At 46.1% G+C, this 24,107-nt stretch overlaps 1 protein-coding gene across 1 annotated transcript in view; it reads left to right on the top strand.

Moving 5' to 3' along the window:
* adamtsl2 (ADAMTS-like 2) overlaps positions 1-24,107 on the top strand; it is a 41,675-nt gene that overhangs the window by 12,445 nt on the left and 5,123 nt on the right. The window contains exons 2-15 of the mRNA XM_063193589.1: positions 1,635-1,737; positions 2,419-2,561; positions 3,885-3,960; positions 4,944-5,046; positions 5,801-5,946; positions 7,360-7,483; positions 9,069-9,149; positions 9,939-10,114; positions 11,520-11,705; positions 11,763-11,955; positions 13,671-14,058; positions 20,683-20,786; positions 22,720-22,846; positions 23,461-23,674. Of these exons, the coding sequence (XP_063049659.1) occupies positions 1,636-1,737; positions 2,419-2,561; positions 3,885-3,960; positions 4,944-5,046; positions 5,801-5,946; positions 7,360-7,483; positions 9,069-9,149; positions 9,939-10,114; positions 11,520-11,705; positions 11,763-11,955; positions 13,671-14,058; positions 20,683-20,786; positions 22,720-22,846; positions 23,461-23,674 (2,163 nt within the window). The 5' untranslated portion in view covers position 1,635. The remainder of the gene's footprint in view (positions 1-1,634; positions 1,738-2,418; positions 2,562-3,884; positions 3,961-4,943; positions 5,047-5,800; positions 5,947-7,359; positions 7,484-9,068; positions 9,150-9,938; positions 10,115-11,519; positions 11,706-11,762; positions 11,956-13,670; positions 14,059-20,682; positions 20,787-22,719; positions 22,847-23,460; positions 23,675-24,107) is intronic.

The following is a 24,107-nucleotide window of genomic DNA, read 5'->3' as shown; positions in this document are numbered from 1 at the left end:
AAAGGTTGAACGAGGTATAGGGAGGAGAAATGGATAGATGGAGATTGAAGAGAGGGAGAGAAGACGAGACTTCTGGCTGAGGAGGGGAAGAGAGAGTTCAAGTTTGGGGGGTGTTCAGATACCGGCTGGGCAAACTAAGGCTGGACTGGTTTCTTGGAACTCAGACAGGATCTGTGTGTGTGTGTGTGTGTGTGTGTGTGTGTGTGTGTGTGTGTGTGTGTGTGTGTGTGTGTGTGTGTGTGTGTGTGTGTGCGTACGTGCGTGCGTGTGTGCGACAAAGGAGGTGTGCAATGCATAATGTGTGAGTGACAGACACAGACATACAATATCTGCTTCTACCGTATGGAAGCGTCTGTGGCTATTACCATTTCTACACCTGATAGACAGTTAGCTGTTGAGACAGTAATTGACCGTAAGACTGTCCTTAATCGCCTAATCTAAGCCGCCTGCCACATGCAAACCGGGCGGGTGTCTGTCTACTAAATCAACATACCATTCTTTCCTCTCAATTTTATTCTTGTTATTGGTCTCGTTTACATTACGTTTAATTTCCGCATCAACTCCATTTAATTCTGAATAAAGCTTAATTACGCTTGGAAATCGTCATGTTAACACTTCACAATTTGGAATTACTAAATGAAAGTTCAATGCAAACTCAGCGGAACTATTGAATTCTGAATTATTCATTCGGAATCAAAAACATAAACATAAACGTAGCCATTGTCTTTTTCTTTTTTGTTATAAGGATGAGGATGGATAGGCATTGAATTCATTGACACGTTTGCCCTAGTACCGTCAACCGAGCGATGTTGCTAAATTGACTATAAAAAATGTACTCACCTCCACACTTATACTGTACTACCAACCAATGAACGATGTGAGAATGTTGTGAGTTAAAGATTATAGGTCAGCTTCTTTTTTCCCAATCCTCACTGTTAGGGCAAGGATGAAGTCTTTGGGGAATGCATAATGTGAGCCATCAGATACCATTTAAACCCAAAGCCATAAGTTGCCAATCAAGTTACTAACTGGTCCAGTTTGGCATATATGCTTACTCTATTGCTGCCTTAGACATTATCGGGGCTAGTCTTGGGTAAGCGGTTAGGGCATCGGACTTATAGGCCAAAAATTGCCGATTCGACTCCCGACCTGCCAGGTTGGTGGGGGGAGTAATTAACCAGTGCTCTCCCTCATCTTCCTCCATGACTGAGGTACCCTGAGCATGATAGGCTACCGTCCTGCTGCACTACTCCCTTTTGGCATAAATGCAATTTCGTTGTGTGCAGCGTGCTCTTGTTTGCTGTGGAGTGCTGTGTCACAATGACAATGGGAGTTGTAGTTTCCCAGTTGGGCTCTCACTTTCACTTTCACTAACTGGTAGTGATTTTAAAGTGATACTGTGCCATTTTTGGAAATAGGCTGGTGGCTAACTGGTCTCCTAGGATTCAATGTTAATTGCTAGCTTGGAGGTAAGATTTGCACTGCCATACTCAGAGAATGACTGGAAGTATAGGACAAGGTAAAATTCAATCATTTAACTCAAGGGGAGGTGTAATATGAGCTTATTTCCAAAACATGGCACAGTATCACTTTATATTACTGTAATGTTTTCCTCTTGTTCTTGTTCCCGTCAGGATGAGGATGGTGCTGGGGGACCAGTGGATAGAGAGCAGTCTGGTTCTGATGGGCATTGTGACACTCGCTCTCTCCCTGGGCAACCTCTCCAGCCGAGGACAGGTTGGTGGTGATGGGATGCATGACAGCACACACACACACACACACACACACACACACACACACACACACACACACACACACACACACACACACACACACACACACACACACACACACACACACACACACGCACACGCACACGCACACGCACACACACACACACACACACACACACATACACACATCACTGGTGATCGATACATTAATTCAAGCTTCAAGCAATTCATTCAAGTAGTGCACCACATGGTCCTGTCTGTCCTTTGGACCTAGATACAGTGGTGCTCATATATTTACATACCCCAGCAGAATATACGCTTTCTCTGCGATTTCTCACAAAATATGAATGATTACACAAAACCTTTATTTTCACTCATTGCTAGTGACTGGCTTAAGACATTTATTAGCAATCTTCTGTGTTTACTCTTTCAAAAGCATGATCACAACCCAAACTACCCAAATGAGGGTATGTAAACTTTTGAACAGGGTCATTTGGGTAGTTTGGGTTGTGATCATGCTTTTGAAAGAGTAAACACAGAAGATTGCTAATAAATATCTTAAGCCAGTCACTAGCAATGAGTGAAAAAAAAGGTTTTGTGTGCGTATATTCTGCTGGGGTATGTAAACATATGAGCACCACTGTAAATTGTCATAATGTTTATGAAAGTCACATTCTCACCTCAGGAAGAGGTTGTTGCTTCCAACAGTTTGGAGGATGAACAAGAGGTGACGACGTACTGGTGGGGGGAGTGGGCCAAATGGACCGCCTGCACGCGCACCTGTGGAGGCGGGGTGATGACGCAAGAGAGACACTGTCTCAAGCAGAGGTGAGCCTCCAATCCATCTGTGGTATTGAGTTCTAAAATAAACTTCGACTTTTTTTCCGCACACCTCAGCTGGCAGGTGCGTTGGAGATGGCACCATGGGTCACTCAGCAACAACTTAAAGAAACTCCCGCACACTGACCATTTCGCTGTTCTTTCTTTAATAAACGTTTCGGTACTAGACCATCATCACGCTGATTGCCTGATGAACGTCTAGTACAGAAATGTCGTTTATTAAAGAAAGAACAGCGAAATGGTCAGTGTGCGGGAGTTTTATTGAGTTATAAAATAACATTTGGGGCAGCTGTGGCCTAGTGGCTAAGGAGATGGGCTCTAGATCAGAGGGTTGCTGGTTCGAATCCTACCCTTGACCACACTCCATGACTGAGGTGCCCTTGAGTGAGGCACCTATCCCTACTGCTCCAGGGACGGTAACCAACACCTGTTGTCTGTAACTGTAAATCGCTTTGGATGAAAGCATCAGCAAAGTGTAATGTAATGCAAAATCTAATGTCAAATACAGCAATATCTTCCTGAAGCGAGCAAAGCAACCTCAGTAGCCAAAGTCAAGGCTTCAGTCCGTTTGTGTGATTGAAGTTGTGTGATTGCGCCATAGATTTCACTGTGCATTCAGACCTGAAGCGTCCAACGCAACCACAGGGGTGCAGTTGTCAAAGAATTCCGTAAAGCAGGGGTGCTCAACTGGCGGACCCAGGTCCGGAGGCGGACCCAAACACAATGTCATCCGGACCAAGACAAAATCCATCTGTATTTAATATGTATAAATTATACATGAGATTTCGCTGCCATGCGATCTATAGGTGTATTTCTGCGAAGCCAGTCTTATGAGAAATAAAAGTATCATCACTATGGCCAGCAAGTGAGGCTATTTTCTGCATCGGTCCGTAGCGACTTTTTTGGACCCTGGAAACATACAAAATTTGGCGAGTGGACCTTTTCAGTTTCTAGTTGAGCACCCCTGCCGTAAAGGATGTGAATTTAAGGCAAAGTGAATTGGATGACTATGTACAGTGATATACAATGACATAATCCAATTTGTTTAACGGCAATAATCATTTGCAATTTTTTCTACAGTCATTGTCCCACGTTGACGAGATGAAACCAAATGTCATGTCATAACGGAATAAAGTGAACTTAGACAATGTTCACAGTCGTTGGAGCATCTTCTTCGACAACCCTTGGCTACTTTTTTGTCTTTGATCGTTTTTGGTTTGAAACCCCAAAATGGGTTCATACACACAACACATTTGCAACCATTCGCCTGTATACTGTATGAAAACTAACAAGAAACTTTCCCATCTCAAGAAAGAGAACAACGGCTGGCAAGAACAATATGACCTGCACAGGCAGCGCCAAGAAATACAGCCTCTGCAATACCAAGGTTAGTTAATTCTCCCCAGCCCCAGACACCTATAAAGCAGGACTCAAATACCACTCAAGACATTAATTCGTATTTTACACGCTATCATTAAATTGTGTTTTATCTTTTTCTCCCGAGCTCGGCTGGCTAGGCTAGATTTAACCTTGGCTCCCCGAGCGCAGGCCTTATTTTACTTCTTTAGGACCTCCATGACAGTCAGGCATGGAATGTAGCCTACATTGTGTTGAGTAATTGTATTTTACTATATGTACAGTATGTATGTATGTATGTGTGTATGTGTGTATGTATGTATGTATGTATGTATGTATGTATGTATGTATGTATGTATGTATGTATGTATGTATGTATGTATGTATGTATGTATGTATGTGTGTATGTGTGTATGTATGTAATGTCTGTCTGTCTGTCTGTCTGTCTGTCTGTCTGTATGTATGCATGTATGTATGTATGTATGTCTGTATGTATGTATGTATGTATGTATGTATGTATGTATGTATGTATGTATGTATGTATGTACTGTATGTATGTATGTATGTATGTGTATGTATGTCTGTCTGTCTGTCTGTCTGTCTGTCTGTCTGTCTGTCTGTATGTATGCATGTATGTATGTATGTATGTATGTATGTGTGTAATGTATGTATGTATGTATGTATGTATGTATGTATGTATGTATGTATGTATGTATGTATGTATGTATGTATGTACGGTATGTATGTATGTATATATGTATGTATGTATGTATGTATGTATGTATGTATGTATGTATGTATGTATGTATGTATGTATGTATGTATGTACTGTATGTATGTGCTGTATGTATGTATGTATGTATGTATGTATGTATGTATGTATCTATGTATGTAGGTATGTATGTATGTATGTATGTACTGTATATACTGTATTTATATATGTACACGCAAGTATGTATGTATGTATTTATGTAAGTATGTAAGTATATGTATGTACTGTATGTTTGTATGCAGGATTGCCCTTCGACTGGCAGCAGTTTCAGAGAAGAGCAGTGCTGGTCCTTCAACTCACAGGTTTACAGTGGCAAAAGCTATGACTGGAAGCCCCTCTATCCTGGTAAATATATGAATAACATGTATTTGCATTCTCTACATTTATATGTATTTGTTTGCCATGAGCCATGTGTGTGTGTGTGTTTGTTTTTGTGTTGCATGCATGCGTATGTGCGTCCATGAGCGTGCGTATGCGTGCCTGCATTCGAGTGTGTGTGTGTGTGTGTGTGTGTGTGTGTGTGTGTGTGTGTGTGTGTGTGTGTGTGTGTGTGTGTGTGTGTGTGTGTGTGTGTGTGTGTGTGTGTGTGTGTGTGTGTGTGTGTGTGTGTGCGTGCACTTATAAACTCAAAATAACCACACCTACTGAAACACACTCGTGGAAAGAAAACATTAAGAGATAGAAACTGATAAGCAAGTTGAAGGCAGACATCTAAACAGCAACCCAAACAGGTTTCAGAGGTGTCTGGAAGTGGTCGACTCGACACAGACTCACGAGTGGAGTCTGTATGCAGATTGCGATCTGTCTAAAGGCAGACTTTGTGTATCGCTTAGGAGTCTTAGTTCAGTCAGCCTTACAGAGGCGATAAACAAATGACAACAAAAAAACGCAGACATTAATACACGTCGCCTACTGTAACAAATTATTGTTGTTGTTGTTGAACATGCCATTTCATATCAAACAGTTTTGTTTATCACTTGCCCCTATGAGCCATCTAGCGCAGACATGCTCATTAGTTATGCACTGTATTAAAGGGCTAGAGGGCTAACGCGTGAGTTTGAAAAATAAAGTGTTGCCACATTTTGATAATCTTCCGCAGATGACTATGTGCATATCTCGAGTAACCCCTGCGACCTCCACTGCACGACCACGGATGGCCAGCGGCAGCTGATGGTGCCGGCCCGCGACGGCACGTCTTGCAAGTACAGCAGCTATAGGGGCGTGTGTGTAAATGGACGATGTGAGGTACGGTAGGCAGCCGCAAAACTACATATAATATGTATGTACTATAATGTGTACTGTATACCAGGGCTATTCAAATGGAGGCCCTGGGGCCAGATGCGGCCCTTGGACAGCAAGGCTCTGGCCCCCCACAAGCCCCTTGAAATACAGAATTGGTTTCCGGAATTTAGAGATAAAAGTACGGGTTCAGTATCGCCCTGAAACGGGACACGGGACGTTAAAATGCAGGAAATTACATCTAAGAAATGCAAAACTTTCTGGGGGAGGACCCAGAATATTCGCATATTTTTTCAATTGACACACGACAACCATAATACATACGTAAAATTCGGCCCCTTTACTGGGAGGAATTTGGAAAACTGGCCCTCGTTGACATTTAATTGAATAGCCCTGCTGTATGTAATAGGCCTACATATAATATATTTTGTTATTGTTATTATCAGAGCAGAGGTGTAGGCCTATGGTATAACATAGATGCAGAAGTAGGCCCTATTATTAGACGTAGTAGTGCATGATATTACATGATATTACAAAGTCGTCATAGTTATTCATAATGTATCTGATTAGCGCTTAATGAGGGTTTTTACTTTTCTTTTACATCGGCTTCTATTTTATATATCTCTGGTTATTACTGCCTTTGTTTTACTTTCAAGAAAAACAGAAAGTCTCTCTCGGATTTCAGACTCACGAACTTGTTTCTTAACTTCCTTTGGTGTTAAAAAAGTATCTCTCTACTCTACTGTACTTTACTTCACTCCCTGTGATTCGGAAGGTGGAAAAGTTGAGGTTGAGAGAGTGAAAGGAGAGGAGTAGACTGTAGCTGCCGTTGCCTTGGTTTCACCGCGCCAGTGCACACTGAGACAGCTGATTTTACTCAGGGCGCTCTGCCCACTCTCGGCCTGCTCCAGGAATTGAGCTTATTAGCGAATCCAGGTGGCTGAGACAAAATTTACCGGGAAGGTCTGTTTTTTTTTCGCTCTCTGAACCTGGAATTTCCACCCCCAGTAGTAGTCCTGTGGACGAGCATTTTTGTGGCTCCAACTGTGACGTCAATGCCAGCACAAAGGAATTTTCACAAGGGTGCGTAATGTAACAATTCAGGCCCCTTTCCAATTGGACACAGGGTTGTTTGAGACCTGAGAGATGAATAGAATTACAGTGCATTCTCATTTACTCCCTCATCAGGGAGAAAGAGAGAGAGAGAGAGAGAGAGAGAGAGAGAGAGAGAGAGAGAGAGAGAGAGAGAGAGAGAGAGAGAGAGAGAGAGAGAGAGAGAGAGAGAGAGAGGGAGAGGGAGAGAGAGAGAGGGAGAGAGAGACTGCCCTTGAGACTGTAATAGTGCATGTTCATCATCATGACTTCCTTTAGAGTGGGTAAGGTTTGGAAGAGCAGTGTCTACTTCTTGTTCAACCCCAGCCAATCGGATGCGACGGCGTGCTCTTCTCCCCAAAAACACTGGACAAGTGCGGCGTCTGTCAGGGGGACGGCAGCAGCTGCAGCAGGGTCACGGGAAACTTCCGGCGCGGGGCCTCCACTCTGGGTAAGAGGACTGTGATTGGCTGCAGAGAGATGGACACAGAGTGGGAATGCAGCAAGTTGGGGTTATAGGGCGGATTCCCCTAAATGCTGAGATATGCTTGCCGTGCGACTTTACACATCCATACCTCCAAGCAGGAGTTGGCGTGAGACAAAAAAATAAGACCCGGACACTTGGGTACATGGCCCCCTATTGGCCTCATGATGCATGCCGTTCCGACAGTGGAATGCTGTAATAGCCATTGAACAGACTGGTCTACCATACCATTACTCAGAGCCTTTAGTAATACATAACATCTTGGTCATTGCCATTCTGGTAAGATCATTTTTATAACAGGGGGTCATGTCTTAACAGGCAAAACTGTAGGCCATCTTTAAGAATGTGCAAAAACAACAGCATCGGCCCCTGGATCACTGGCCTGCCAGGCAATGCGATGTATGAAAGATTATGGTATCTGTCCAGGCGTAAAACCATGTGTGAAGTAAGTGTTTTGTAATTGTTGCTGAATAAATGTCAGCACACAACAGGACAGTACTAGAGGCATCCTCTAGAGGGCAGAGAGCTAGCGAGACCCTCCTCGAAATGTCCAGTCATTTCTTTCACCCCACAGTGACCTCACTCAACATCACTCACATTTGCGATGATTGGCGCGATCTCTGCTACTGTTGTGACAGTAGAGCATCACGTGGATGGGTCACATCACATGGCAGTCAAATAAACACGGCAATGCCTTTGTGCCCAAAATGTGCATGTGTTCAGACACGCACTCGGCAGCAAGCATATTCTAGGGTTTTAGGTGGGACATTTTATGTATTTTAGGCTTTGTATTTACGTAGTGGTAATATTGTGTAAGCAAGCATGCTTATTTTCCATCCAATATTTGATCACAAGGATGCACAACTTTGTATTGTCAATAGCTTTACTAACATTAAACGACAGTTAATTGCCTCACATTAAGAATAACCTAGGCTACTACTTTTTAGGAGAGCTACTCCTTCTTTAGTACATTTTGCTCTTAATATGTCACTGATGATGAACCCTGATTTGTTGTGAATTTAGGGGTTAGTATACAATAGTAACACCACAAACAAGCAGGCTTGATAACATTGTAAGCATTCTGACTGCTGCTGGTAAAGATGAGATATGTAATATTAGCTGCAGAAGAATATGTGACAGACAGGGCTGGGTTAACACTAAGGCTAGATATGACTGCAGCCTAGAGGCCCTCACCTGCCAGGGGGGGCCCTCATCGGCCAAAAGCAAAAAAATGCAAAATTGTGACAAGATGCAATATTGAAGGATTTATCTGAAATGTCAGCTCATAATTATGAAACTCTAAATAAATTTGTTGCAAAATAAGCCTTCCGAAGGGCCCACAGCAACCTGTAGCCTAGGGCCCCCAGGCAATCTTAATACGGCACTGGTGAGAGAGCTTGAAGACAGTGCACTGTTTGCATTGAAGTTTACTGCTCAACAACTTAGCCGCTTGGAAAAAAAGACTCTTCACCTAATTTTTGAAGTTGCAGACGGTGATGTTGTTTGTCGGCCTACTACGCCTTCATATGTGTCTGTTTTCCTCTTTACGTAGGATACTCTTTCATCACCCAAATCCCAGAGGGCTCCTGGGATATTCAGATAATTGAAAGGAAAAAATCTGCTGATATCCTAGGTATGACGACCTTGGGCATGCATCATCATATTACAGTGGAATACAGTGGAAAACTCCTCTGCCCTCTTCCTCGACACTTCTCTCACTCTCTCTCTCGTCCTCACCTCTCCTCTCTTCCTCGCCACTCGTTTGTTTCTCTCCTCACCGCTCTGCGCCTTTCTCTCCCCTCGCCATTACTGCCTCCTCTCTCTAGTCTTTTCTTATCCCTCTCTCCTCTCTCTCTCTCTCTCTCTCTCTCTCTCTCTTTCTCTCTCTTTCTCTCCCTCCCTCTCCTTGCCTGTCTTTTCCTATCCTCCTCTACTGGTCTGGCCTCTTCTCCTAATTTCCTCCTCTGTTCTCCCCCAGCAGACAGATCCGGTTGGTACTTCTTGTCATGTCATGTCATGTCATGTAATATATTACATAGATCATATGAGTAATATATGCAATTTTTACTATACAGTACATTCTCTCTCCTCCCTGTGACTGACCAGGTTGGAAACTTCTTTTAATATAATGTAATGTAGTCACAAGTCACAAGTCATGTAATGCGCTTCACAGATACTACAGTATGCGTAAGTAATATACCGGTACAATATGTATTACCACCCCCCCCTTCTTTTTATGTAATGTAATGCAATGTAATGTAATGTACGTAGTATACTGCTCACTACATCAGTGGTCTCTAAATGGTGGCCCACGGCGCGGGCCAGATCTGGTCCAAGCATGACAAACATTGGGCCCACCATGAGGTTGGAGCGTGTGGGCATGCACATGCATGTAGCCTATTCTTTCTTTCCTCTCTCCTAGCGGTGACAGATCAGGCTGGGAACTTCTTCTTCAACGGAGCCTACAAGGTGGACGCCCCACAGAACTTCCATGCCGCGGGCACCATCTTCAAGTACCGCCGGCCCACTGACGTCTACGAGACCGGGATCGAGTACATCGTGGCCAAGGGCCCCATCGATCAGCCCATCAATGTTCTGGTACTGTAGCTGAGGTCAGAGATGAATAAAATAGTAGAAGGACTGTGGCAGATGTATTTGCAACATTAGTATGATATTATATTACACTGTTGTAAGTATGTAATAGTATGCTTCTAGTGTTGTTATTACATCTGTAACAGTATTTCTACTTGGACTTAATGTGTATCTCTGGCTGAGGTCCTCTATCCATTGGTCAAGCTAGTGCCGAAATATAAGCAGAGGGCCCCAATGGGTAATCTCGCTTGCTGGCAAGACCCAACCCTGCACTTGATTGACAGTTGCTGAACTCAATCGTGAGTCAGTCTGTGAAGCTGACTGAAGTTGACGGGTCATCTCAAAGGGACTGACTTGAGCAAGCACTTTGCACTGTGACTGCTAAAATAGCTACTAAAAGCTGCTAGACGTGTTGTCAGTACTAACTCCTGGATTGCTTTCACTTTTGGACAATTTGTCCTCTGGCATGGTAGTGCTGTAGTTCCATTCGGTGACCTATTTTGGGCTCATCGGTGGGCCGATTTACTATTTGCTGAAAATACTCAACTATATTATAAGAACATTGCTATGACATTACCGAGAGCCTTAAGTAACAGATTAAGACATAGCCATTTCAATTTTGGTGAAAGTGAGGTTATAGTATAGGCTCTGCGCTAAAGTAATATATATTGAACTAGAAATGCACTCAGAGAGTGCAAACCTTTGCCAAGGAAGCTGTTTGACAGAACATTTGAATATGTTACACTCTCATTTTTTGCAAGTCATTCTGCCTTGTTTTTGTGGAGTTAGAAGCTGGAATGGCAAAATTCCCCCTCTTCCACAATGGTGAAGAATTCTTTAAAAGATTCCTGGATCCAGACCGTGATCCGGATCACCACCAAAATCGATGCACTTTTTCCACCTGTCATTTTCAACTCCACAAAGTTTCAGCAAAATCCATTCATAACTTTTTGAGTTATCCTGCTGACTGACAGACAGACAGACAGACAGACAGACAGACAGACAGACAGACAGACAGACAGACAACAAAACAGACAAACCAATGCGACCGAAAACACAACCTCCTTGGCGGAAGTAATAAAGTAAAATAAATTGAATAAAGTTTCAAAGAGGTCAGCACTATATATTATAACCATCTAAATTCTAAAAGGTCCATAATGTTCATAATGTTATTCAGATGGACTGAAAAAATTCAACTCTACAGGTTTCAGTATTCACAGAATATTGAGTAGTTATTGAGTATATTACACAACATTTACACAGTTGTAAGTAGAGCAACTTTGAAAATGTTACACTGATGTAAAGATTGAAAACAGTATTTTTGAAAGGGGTATCTGAAACAGTGTTCATTTAAACTCTTTAAAAGTGAGGTATATTGACATTGCTATCTTTTCCTATGGTCCTTTCGAAGGTGTGGAACCAGAATGGCCGCAACCCCTACATCACCTACGAGTACACGGTGCTACGGGACGCCCTGCCCCCCATCTCCCAGCCCCCCCTCTACACCGGCCCCGACACAGGGGGCAACGGGGACGTCTCCGTGGAGGTGGGCCACGCGCTGACGCCCCCCCACCAGAACGAGACGGTGTACCACAGCGTGGGTGCAGGAGGAGGAGGAGGAGGAGGAGGAGCAGGAGCAGGAGGAGGAGGAGAAGGAGGAGGAGGAGGTGTTGGGGTGGGGGAAGAGGAGCCCAATCACGTCTCCAAGCCCGGGTCACATGACGCGGGAGGCGGGACAGGGGAGGGGCAGATCATGGGGCAGGTGTCCAATGAGGTGTACGCTGAGACGCCAGGGGTGGACTGTGATGATGCGGGACCTGTGACGCCACAACAACTGGGCAACACAGGTGAGGACACATACACACACATGCTGTACGGACACACACACACACACACACACACGTACGCATGCGCACGAACACACACATGCACACACACACACACACACACACACACACACACACACACACACGTACGCATGCACACACACACACACACACACACACACACACACACACACACACACACACACACACACACACACACACACACACACACACACACATACGTACTGTATGCACATGCACACACGTACAGTACAATGCACATATGCACACATTGAAACGTATGCATGCACACATGACAAATACACACAGACACACACAGAGACACACGCAGACACACACACACACACACACACACACACACACACACACACACATGCACGCGCACGCACATGCACACACACACGCACACGTACACGCACGCACACGTACAGATGCTAGTACCTATCTGCATCCATCCGTCCATTCATTCTGACACTTTGAAACGCTTCGTGTGACATCATGACCCCTTTGCTATTGCAAGGCTCTTCGAAGACAGTGGCGACCATCTCTATCCATTGAGCGCCATTTTTATTGTTTTATTTATCTATTTGTTTATTTATTTATTTGTCATGACTGTAGACTGTGTGTGGAGAGTGATCTTCTTTTTTTCGCCGGCCCATGGCCTCTCTGTATAATTCATACACACACACCCAAAGAGATGGACGGGAATGGAGGAGAGAGATGAGAAAGGGAGAGATGAAAAATTCAGTGAGCATTTTTTAAGCCACCCTCTCCTCTCCTCTACTCTCCTTTTGCTTTCCTGTCCTCTCACCGCTCATCGCTAACACACCACCTCTATAAATAGACAAATAGCACCGTGGCGGATGGATGCGCCCTCGCCCTCAGATCGGGCCAGCCATTTTGGTTATTTTCTGTGTGTGCGCGCGCATGTGTTTGCGTGTGTGTGTGTGTGTGCGTGTGTGTGTGTGTGTGTGTGTGTGTGTGTGTGTGTGTGTGTGTGTGTGTGTGTGTGTGTGTGTGTGTGTGTGTGTGTGTGTGTGTGTGCGTGCCAGTGTGTGTTCGTGTGTGTGTGTGCGTGTGTGTGTGTGTGGTAAAAGCATCCCCGTGCATTATGGGAGATGCTCTGGAATTCTAAGTAATTCTAGAAGACTGCCGAACTTACCTACAGACAGATTCCATATTTCTCATTTTTTGACATTTGAGTGGGGATTTTTTTTTTTACTTCAGCATTGTGTAATTTCAAGGAATATTGTGAGGATGAAATTTTTCCAGAGTTCTCGTTCACTAAATCACGGTTCCATCAAAGTACTTTTGTAATTCATTTGTAAGTCATTTGTACTAGTCCTGTGTTCTACAAAACCAGGGCAGCTGCTAGGTATAAGCAGAGTAATCAGAGCGCTTAGGGTCTCAACCCCTTTGCCCCCAAAATTGGGGCTTCCTCAATTGACATTGACGAAAAACGTATTATTATTTTTATTTAATTATGAGGGGGGCCTCCTGACCAGTTACACTGTATGCTTAGGGCCTCCAAAACCTTAGCAGCGGCCCTGTGCACAACCGTTTCATTTGTTCTGCTCCTGTGTTCTGTTCTGACCAACCTGTTTCATTTGTACCCGCCCTGTCTTCTGTTCTGACCAACCCGTTTCATTTGTACCGGCCCTGTGATCTGTTCTGCCCAACCCGTTTCATTTGTACTGGTTCTATGTTCTGCACAGAGGGCAACAGCACCAGCAGCGGCCTGCCCAGCGGCCTGGTGGCCCCGCCCCTGGCCACGCCCAACCGTCTCGGGGACAAGATGGCCGACCCCGACAACCTCATCTGGAGGCTGCTGATGGGCGAGGGGATTGGCCAGGACAAGCTGTCCGTCAACATCACCACCAATCAGCTTCTCACTCAGGGCGAGGGCGGCCAGTTCTCGGCCGATCTGGGGCCGCTGGAGCTGGACTACGGCAGCCTGGAGTCCAACGCCGGGTTTGGGCTGAACGGCTCCACGCTGCTAGAGTTCACACTGGGCCGCAGGAGCAACGAGTCGGGTGACTTGCCCCTGCAGAACAGGACTCTCTTCCCCAGCCTGCGGAATGGGAACCGCACCGGTCGCACAAGGTGATGAAGTGTGCAGCACACACACACACACACGCACACACACACAGACACACACACAATCGCACCGGTCGCACAAGGTGATGAAGTGTGCTGCACACACACACGCACGCACGCACACACACACACACACACACACACACACACACACACACACACACACACACACACACACAGACACACACACAACTGCACTGGTCACACAAGGTGATGAAGCGTACTGCGCACACACACACACACACACACACACACACACACACACACACACACACGCACACACACACACACAGAGACACACACAACCACACAGGTCGCACAAGGTGATGAAGTGTGCTGCACACAAACGCGCGCACGCACACACACACACACACACACACACACACACACACACACACACAACCACACAGGTCGCACAAGGTGATGAAGTGTGCTGCACACAAACGCGCGCACGCACACACACACACACACACAGACACACACACAACCGCACCGGTCGCACAAGGTGATCACGCGTACTGCACACACACACACACACACACACGCACACACACACACACACACACACACACACACAGACACACACAATCGCACCGGTCGCACAAGGTGATGAAGAGTGCTGCACACACACACACACACACGCTCACACACACACACACAGAGACACACACAGCCGCACTGGTCGCACAAGGTGATGAAGCGTACTGCGCACACACACACACTCACACACACCCACACACACACACACACACACACACACACACACACACACACACACACACACACACACACACACACACACACACACACACACACACACACACAACCGCACCGGTCGCACAAGGTGATGACGCGTACTGCACACACACACACACACACTCTCTCACACACACACACACACACGCACACACACACACACACACACACACACACACAACCGCACCGGTCGCACAAGGTGATGAAGCACACTGCACTCCACTTGTACAAGCACAGCAGTGTCTTTCTCAATCACAGGCACAGAGTTGCAGACAGAGAAACACAAATATACCACACACACACACACACACTTAAGTCAAGTATTCACTCACACACACACTCTACTGTCTTGCTCTCTGTGTCTCTGTCTATCACTCTCTCTCTCTGTCACAAACACACCCTTAATGTCGCTGACATCTCAATGCTCAGGGAAACCTGTCCCTGATTGAAAGCAGGGTGCTGCGGCTGAACTGGGCTTAAGCTAGATTTATGCTTCGCTCGCATAGAATCTGCGTCCGTCCGTTTTCTGTCTATGCGAGTCCACGCCCCCCTCTCAGAGGCTCTGCGCCCGTCGTCTAGCGCCTCGAAAAAATTCTAACTATCCGTCGGACGGACGCGGAGTACGCAGACAAAAAGGCACTATGATTGGTCGTCTCGCTACTTCCTTGTTCTGTTCTTGTGGCAGCGCAATGCCAGTAGTTTGCGAGAGCAGAGCTGTATTCTGTTAAAAACTTTATTAATGCCTTGTGTGTAAATGTGTGTAAATACACGAAGCTAAGCTAAGTAACAAACAATGCATCAGTTGAACACTCGTGGCACAATGCCTGCGGTTTTACTACCGTTCCTCCACCTAATGTAAACACACATCGGCAGAATCAACTGTCTTTACATGCTTGCATTTTCTGCTCGTGAAAACAGACTGGGTATGTCAAATAATGATACCACTGCATTGCCTTTGCAATTTGTGTGAAAATACCTAGCTAACCGGGATAGAAAGCAACATTGCTTAATAATGACCGCAGTGCTTACAATGTAGTGAAAGTAGCCTAATCGCGCAATTTCAAATGTGGCTGGCAACGAGACCTCGGACCTCGCAGAGCTCGCAGATGCATGAATACAAAATTGGTTCGTGGCCACTCCCACGCGACTTTTCACGCTCGCAGTTGCTGAAGTCTAATCTGACCTTTACTCCCTCATGTTTTCCCTCATCCTTCATTACACAGACTGTCTGTCTGTCTACCTGTCTACTTGTCTACCTGTCTGTCTGTCTGTCTGTCTGTCTGTCTGTCCGTCCCTCCGTCCGTACGTCCGTTCGTCTGTCTGTCTGTCTGTCTGTCCGTCCGTCCGTCTGTCTGTCTGTCTGTCTGTGTGTCTGTCTGTCTGTCTGTCTGTCTGTCTGTCTGTCTGTCTGTCTGTCTGTCTGTCTGTCTGTCTGTCTGTCTGTCTGTCTTTCTGTCTGTCTGTACTGGGCCTGTATTGCTGAGCAGAGCTCTCTCTATGTCGTCTCCTGTTCCCTGCGGTGTGGTGTAGTTGGGAGAATTATTGGTCTATTTGGACGGCCGTCAAACCACAGACATCTCATTACCATGGGCTGGCTAGAGTGCAGAGCTGAGGGCCTTGGGTGGAGAGGGCTGCTGGTGGTGAAGGGGTATGTGGACTTCTCTGCTGTCCGTTTGCCTTGGGTGTGTTGGGGAGGTGGAGGTGGAGGGTTGTATGGGACAATGTGCTGTCCAGTGTTGCCAGATGTGTGTGACCAAATCCCGCCCAAAAGGTTCTCAAGAACTGCCAAAATGTGATAACTTCCGCCCAATTTCAACAAATTACATTGATTTTTATGGGCCCAAAACGGCTGAAAAAAAAAAAAACACCAAATGGCCATTTTTTTCAGATTTTTACCCGCAGACGCTCATCCTAAGTAGCCCAATTTGGCGGGCACCCGTCCAATCTGGCAACACTGGTGCTGTCCCTTGGAGATTTGGTGATGGGGAGATAGGGGGTGAGGTGTGTGTCTTGTGTGCTGTCCCATTTAAGTAGCCTTGGGTGAAGAAGATGGTGGTGGAGGAAGGGTATGAGGGCTTACTGTACTGTATGTGGCGTCCTGTTTGCCTTCAGTTTGTTTGGGGAGGTTGGAGGTGTTATTATGTGGACCAAAGTGCATCTGGGTGCAGGGTCAGTGTAGGGGTAGGGGAGCCGGAAAAAAACAGTCCTGTAGAAGCAGCCTTGGGTCTGTCTGTCTGTGTGTGTGTGTGTGTGTGTGTGTATATATGTGTGTGTGTGTGTGTGTGTGTGTGTGTGTGTGTGTGTGTGTGTGTGTGTGTGTGTGTGTGTGTGTGTGTGTGTGTGTGTGCGCGTGTGTGTGTGTGTGCGCGCGTGTGTGTGTGTGTGTCTGTCTGTCTCTCTGTCTGTGTGTCTGTGTGTCTGTGTGTGTTGGGGTGGTTATGTGGGCCGAAGTGCAGTCTCGTCAGCCGTGGGTGAGTGGAGAGTGGGGGTGGAGGAGGGGTGGGGGTTGGGGAGGACATGCTGGATAGTCTCAGCTGAGCGAGAGAGCATGTTCCAGGGGATGGAATGTGCTTGGGGCCTCTCTTACTCACTTACTCTCAGTCTTCTCACTCGTCCTTCCCCTCATTCTCTCTCTCTCTCTCTCTCTCTCTCTCTCTCTCTCTCTCTCTCTCTCTCTCTCTCTCTCTCTCTCTCTCCTCTCTAGTCCACTCTCACTCTCACTCACATCTCTCTGTCTTTCTCCCTCTTGTCCTCTTTCACATTCTCCATAATCCCCTCCTCTCTCTCTCTCTCTCTCTCTCTCTCTCTCTCTCTCTCTCTCTCTCTCTCTCGCTCTCGCTCTCCTCTCTATACTAGTCCACTTTCACTCTCACATCTCTGTCTTTCTCCGTCTTGTCCTCTTTCATGTTATCACAGTCTCCCTTTCTTTCTGTTATCCTTTACTGAGTCATATTTTCTCTCTCTCTCTCTCTCTCTCTCTCTCTCTCTCTCTCTCTCTCTCTCTCTCTCTCTCTCTCTCTCTCTCTCTCTCGCTCTTTGTTTTCCTCTCTCATCCAGTTCTTCTCTCCGTTTCTCTTTTACACTCTCTGTCTTCTATCTTTCGTTTCGCTCCGTTTCTGTTCTCATCTGTCCCACTTTTTTTCGTTTGTCTTCTCTATTCCTCTACTCCTCAGTCTTTCTCTTTCTCTATTCTTTGTCTCACTCATTCTTTCTCTGTTACTGGCTCAGCAATGCTGCTCGTTTTGGTGTCTCATCTTTCTCACTCACTCCCTCTTTCTCGCTCATTTGCCGTCTTTTTCTTCCTCACCCAATCCTACCCTCCCACCTTATGCTCTCTCCCTCTCTCTCTCTCTCTCTCTCTCTCTCTCTCTCTCTCTCTCTCTCTCTCTCTCTCTCTCTCTCTCTCTCTCTCTTCTTGTCCCTTCTCTTCTCTTCTCTTCTCTTCTTCTCTCTTCTCTTCTCTTCTCTTCTCTTCTCTTCTCTTCTCTTCTCTTCTCTTCTCTTCTCTTCTCTTCTCTTCTCTTCTCTTCTCTTCTCTTCTCTTCTCTTTAGTCTTCAGTCTTCAGTTTACAGACTGCCAAGGGGCAGGATTGTAGGCCAAGCTGAGCTGAGCTTGATCTGGGGCCCTGGCTGGATTTGTGCGCCATCATTTTTATAATTCATGTAGAGTTCTGAGGCGAGGCAGCCAAACGCCGCCTGTCCACACACAGTCCTTCATCCGCCATCCGCACCCACAGCCAGCAGCCCCACGGCCACATTATACTACTGTAAACACACAGTGTCAAAACCTAAAGACGGAACAACACTGAGAACAACACTGAGTGTTGAATTGAACTATCTAAGTGCTGAATTGTGGTATATGCATGGAGAACAGGATGCAGAAACATAGGCCAATCCGCTGTCAGGGCCCATGATATCATCTTACCTGATTATCATCGAATTTCAAATCTCTTTGAGACTTGGTCTGACTAAGAGCATAACAATGAACATTTCCCAAACGGCAGGGTTGACCCACCTCCCTTGGTTTGCTACTGGTTGTTTCCTTCCCAACAAAGTGTGTGTGTGTGTGTGTGTGTGTGTGTGTGGGGGGGGGGGGTCAGAAACGATCACTAGAAGCAACGCCGAAGGTGTTGCGTCACTAGGAGGGCGCGGCCTGGCTAATGAAACACATCACATGACCGGGTTGCACCATTACGTGATGCACCTTAATAAGCTCATACGACTTACATTTTTGTCGATCGATGTAGACAAAGCACGTGAGCTAGAACTTGTCACAATGTGGGTGTTATTAAATACAGCGCATTTAAAGTCGGCCACAAATATGAACGAGACGATGAGCTCGCACCAGTTTGCCCTACTAACACACCACTTGTGAGGAGTGGTGGGGGGGCAGGCAGTGAGGAGGAGCTGAAGTGGGGACCTGCGCAAACTTGTGTAGAGGTGTGAGACAAGACTCATATACACACGTGAGTGAGTTGTTGACCAACCAGTTCATGGGCGCGTGACCTCGGAGGCGGTCTGCAGACGAGCGTTGAAGGGGATAAGCAACTGCAGAGGTTGCAAGATCTGACTGCAGTCGCATTTGTAACGCGATAGTTTGACACCATGTGACATGTCACCTCATCGACGCAACATCACCGAAATTTTGAAGTCTGACACGAAATCTAACTGTCATGCAACTTTTTGAGCCAGAATGCATTGCTGTCTAAATGCGTATACAGCCGTTGCGGTATCTCGAATAAGCTTAGTGTGTCGTAATGGTAGCCTCGCGAGCCATCCTACGTACTTCCGCCAAAGGATTGGCTCCACTACTGTAGTCTGGCCGTGCTTCTCTGTGGAGTGCCTGGAGCAGTAGAATTTTGATCGCAACGCCCCCCCAGAAAACAGCCAATAATCGAATACGCCCCCCACGTGGGGACGAAAGGGGGAGGACGCTCGTGACAATGACGTACACATCTGCGCCAGAGCCATTGGTCTGCGCTATGTTGTTGTTGAGTAACTGCCAGCGATTGGGTGAGAGGTGTCCAATAATTTCAAACCATAACTGAGTGCAAACTTCCTGCTTCCTACAATCGCTTCAGAGCAAACAAATGCCAGACCATAAATACGAAATGATGGTAGTATTATGGGATGGTCAGGACCTGGCTATCGTAATGGTGCCAAACATGGGGAATGGGGATGCAGACAGACGCACAGGAATCAGTTGAGAACAATTTTGGATTGGAATAGGAATGAAGTGAATTATGGGATCTTCTCGACAAGCCATAATTTCAAGGTATAATAATTTTAGTGCAGTGACAGAGTGATATTGGATATCGTTGGCGTTTGTACAGCTGTGATATTAAAATCAACGTGTCATAGTCAAAGTGTCATCGGTGCTGTTGTATTTTATTTGGTAATGTGATTGGTAATGTGATTGCTTACACTGGATGTGCCGTTAATAATCGTGGAGTGCAGCATGGGTTGATTTCAGTTTCATCCTCTCATTGTCTCCTCTAGCCTTATTTCTTGGTGGAGGAAAAAATAAGGTTTCCCTGTCCTTGTTTCACTGTCAAACAGCTCAGAATGGCTGTTTGTGGGTTTTTCCCCTCACTATTCAACATCCTGGTTGCAAATGAGACAGTAGAGTACTGTACAGAGTACAGTAGAGTTAGAGAAGAGGCAACTTTATTCATCCTGAGGGAAATGAAGGTGTCTGTCATCTTACGATGGCGCTGAAAAGACGTGCTGCCGCACAAGGAGAGAGAGACAGAGAGACAGAGAGACAGAGATGGAGATGGAGAGGGGTCGAAAGATGGTTAAGAAGGAGGAAGAGCCTGACTCCCTGGTGATTTGAAGAGGATGTCTCTGTGTCTTCTTATCTCCCCTGCTCAGGAATCATCAGAAATTCCTGCAGAAGAATTTCAAGTTGAGTCCGGCCGATATGTACCGCTGGAAACTCTCCTCCCAGGAGCCCTGCAGCATGACGTGCTCCATCGGTAATAACTCACATCACCAAGCACGCACGCACACACACACACACACACACACACACACACACACACACACACACACACACACACACATGCACGCACGCACACACACACACACACACACACACACACATGCACGCACGCACACGCATACACACACACGCACACACACACGCACACACACACACGCACACACACATGCACGCACGCACACATGGACACACACACACGCACACACACATGCACGCACGCACACATGGACACACACACACGCACACACACATGCACGCACGCACACATGGACACACACACACACACACACACACACACACACACACACACACACACACTCACTCACTCACGCACAAATATGTGCAGACCAGCACACACACACACATACGCACAGAGTGGTCTGCACTTCAGGAGGTGATGTGATTTACAACAAAGTGCATGTACACACACACATACAGGCACACACACACACGCACACACAAACACATACTGGCCACCACACAGACATATATTCACACAGACAAGACACACACACACACACACACAGAAATGTAGATCACCACACACACACACACACACACACACACACACACACACACACACACACACACACACACACACACACACACACACACACACACACAGAGAAATGTCTGCAGCACAGGATACAACAGGACATAAAACACCCGCTCCAAACTAGATGAAATGCACTCCATTTTTCATCTCCTGTAGTAATTTCTTCTCTTTCTTCTCTTTTTTGTGGAAAGTAAACATTTTTCAGTGATGTACTATAACATCTCCAGCAGCCCATACCTAGTTTGGGTGTCTTTCTTTTAATTTTCATGAAAGATTTTTGCCACTATTTTGGGAATGAATATAGTTAAAATCGTTGGCCAGAGTTTATAAAGGTGGTTAAGTGTTTTATTTTTCATGTAAGCCGTTGTCTTGCTTTAAGACCAGTTAAAAGAGGGAGTATGTCGCTAAGCTAGTGAAAGTCAATGCATCTGTGTAGCATGCTACATGCTACAGTGATCCATTGACTTTCACTAGCTTAGCTATATACTCCCTCTTTTAACTTGTCTTAAAGCAAGACAACTCTTAACATGAACAATAAGACACTTTACCATCTTTATAAACCGCAGCCAACGATTTTAACTGTATGAAGCCCCAAAATAGTGGCATACCCCTTTAAGTATAGCAAAAAAGGGATGCACTCTGCATCAAGGGACTTTTTATTGTCTCTCTGCACTGACACGTTTTGATGTGTGCCTTCTTCAGGTTGCAATGGTGGAACACTGAAGAAGGCACACCGAAACATGTCTTAGCAAATAGGCAATAAAAAGGCACTTGATGCAAGGTGCATCCCTTTTTTGTTATATTTGAAGTTATCATTTGGGCCAGAACTCTCAAAGTAAGTAGTGAACTCTGAGAGAACCCTGCTCCTCGCAACAATTCACAAATGTTTTTCAGTAAAAACATTTTTATTTTATTTTGTAATTGTTTTAGACCTAAGGCTCAGATACAGACAACACACAATAATCACAGACAAAATGGCAAAAATAAAAAACATCACCAGCAACTGCGAGCTACAGTACATCTACAATACTGGCAGTCCATACAAGACAAACATCACCATAAGTGGTGAAAAATGGTCTTTAGAATAGATGTCAAGAACTCCATGAGATGAAGACAAAGTTAGCATTTTTGACGCTCTAACTTCTCCAGCTACCTTGCCAGGTGTGTCCAGTTCATTAATGGTTACAGTCCCTGGAGCAATGTGTAGTTAACTGCCTTACTCAATTGCACTTAAATGATTGACGACTTGGGATTTGAATCTAAATGTAAAAATAGCTCAATCCACTCCCTAACCATTAGGTCACTGCTGTCCCTTTCTTTTGAACTCTAACTTCTCCCTCCACCTTGGCAGGTGTGTCCAGGTCGTTCGCCATGTGTGTACGTTATGACGGGGTGGAGGTGGAGGATAGACACTGCGACGCTCTGACGCGACCCGAGCCGGTCCACGACTTCTGCATCGGCAGGGAATGCCAACCCAGGTGACTGCGGCCCATGCACCTACTGCAAGCGTGTTGTGTGCTGGGAGCACTCAGAGCGGCCATTTATGAACGCACCCTAGCTTACCTCTGCCTGTGTTCACCTCCATCTTGCAGATGAAAGGCCTGCAGCTGGCGCGAGTGCATCAACTGTATTCTATTATACATAACCCTAGCATAACCCTAGCCTGGCGACGCCATCCTATGTACTTCCACCCAAACATTTTGGCTCCGCACATAGTTTGGCGATACCCTCCTAGCTCGATTCGCTCACTGTTTAGCCAATTAGCAAACAGTTGAGAGTGGTGACGCAGAACGCACCCACGAACTCTGTTACTGATTGGTTAAGGTAACTTTATTCACACTTTTGTCTTGTTATTTGTAGGCTTTTGCAACACTATATCGTAACAGTAACGCTAATAAAGCACAATATGAATTTGAATTTGAATTGGGAACTCCAGTGAAATTAAATGGCAGAGTAAGCTCAGACTCCCACCCTCCATGGAGACAGACTGTTTGACGGAGTCAGCTTTGCCCAGGCTAGCATAACCCTGCCTGCATTTGCATGCAATGACAATGCTTACCTCTAGCTCAACTCTGGTGTTCGCTTGCGACAGGTGGGAGGCCAGCAGCTGGAGCGAGTGCTCGCGGACGTGCGGCGAGGGCTTCCAGTTCCGCCTGGTGCGCTGCTGGAAGATGCTGTCGCCCGGCCTGGACAGCTCCGTCTACAACGACCTCTGCACCCTGGCCGACCTTGAGCGGCCCCCGGAGCGCCGGCCCTGCAAGAGCCCCACGTGCGGCCCACAGTGGGAGGTGGCCGAGTGGTCCGAGGTCAGTGCGATGAAGTGGCTAACTAGCAGAGTTCGGCATAGAAAGTTAGTAAGCTTCGTTAGTATCGTAGCGCTGAGCTATTGGTCTGGACCTTTAGCTCAGTCAGTGGTATCATGCTATGCTTGGGAAAGCAGCATTGTGCTGTGCCTCCCATGCCCGAACTGGAGCATTGAATGGTAGGTGGTGGGTTTGAGACCCGAGTGGCAAAGTAGTGCCACCTCAGTTATGTCAGCTAGCTTCTGTGGTCGTCACATCAAACTATGATCTATTTTGAAGCGAATCTGTGTATATGACCACCAATTTCAGACGTAAAACAATGTGTTTGTACAGTGTATAACTATGCGACTGGACGCCACTTACGTATCCTTCTTCGAGTGCTTTGAATTGAGGTTATCTGACATCACATGAAAAAGCCCATTTATTCCTCCATATG

The sequence above is a fragment of the Engraulis encrasicolus genome, chromosome 3 (genome assembly GCF_034702125.1).
Source record: "Engraulis encrasicolus isolate BLACKSEA-1 chromosome 3, IST_EnEncr_1.0, whole genome shotgun sequence".
NCBI lineage: Eukaryota > Metazoa > Chordata > Actinopteri > Clupeiformes > Engraulidae > Engraulis > Engraulis encrasicolus.
This window is presented reverse-complemented; position numbering and strand designations above follow the sequence as displayed.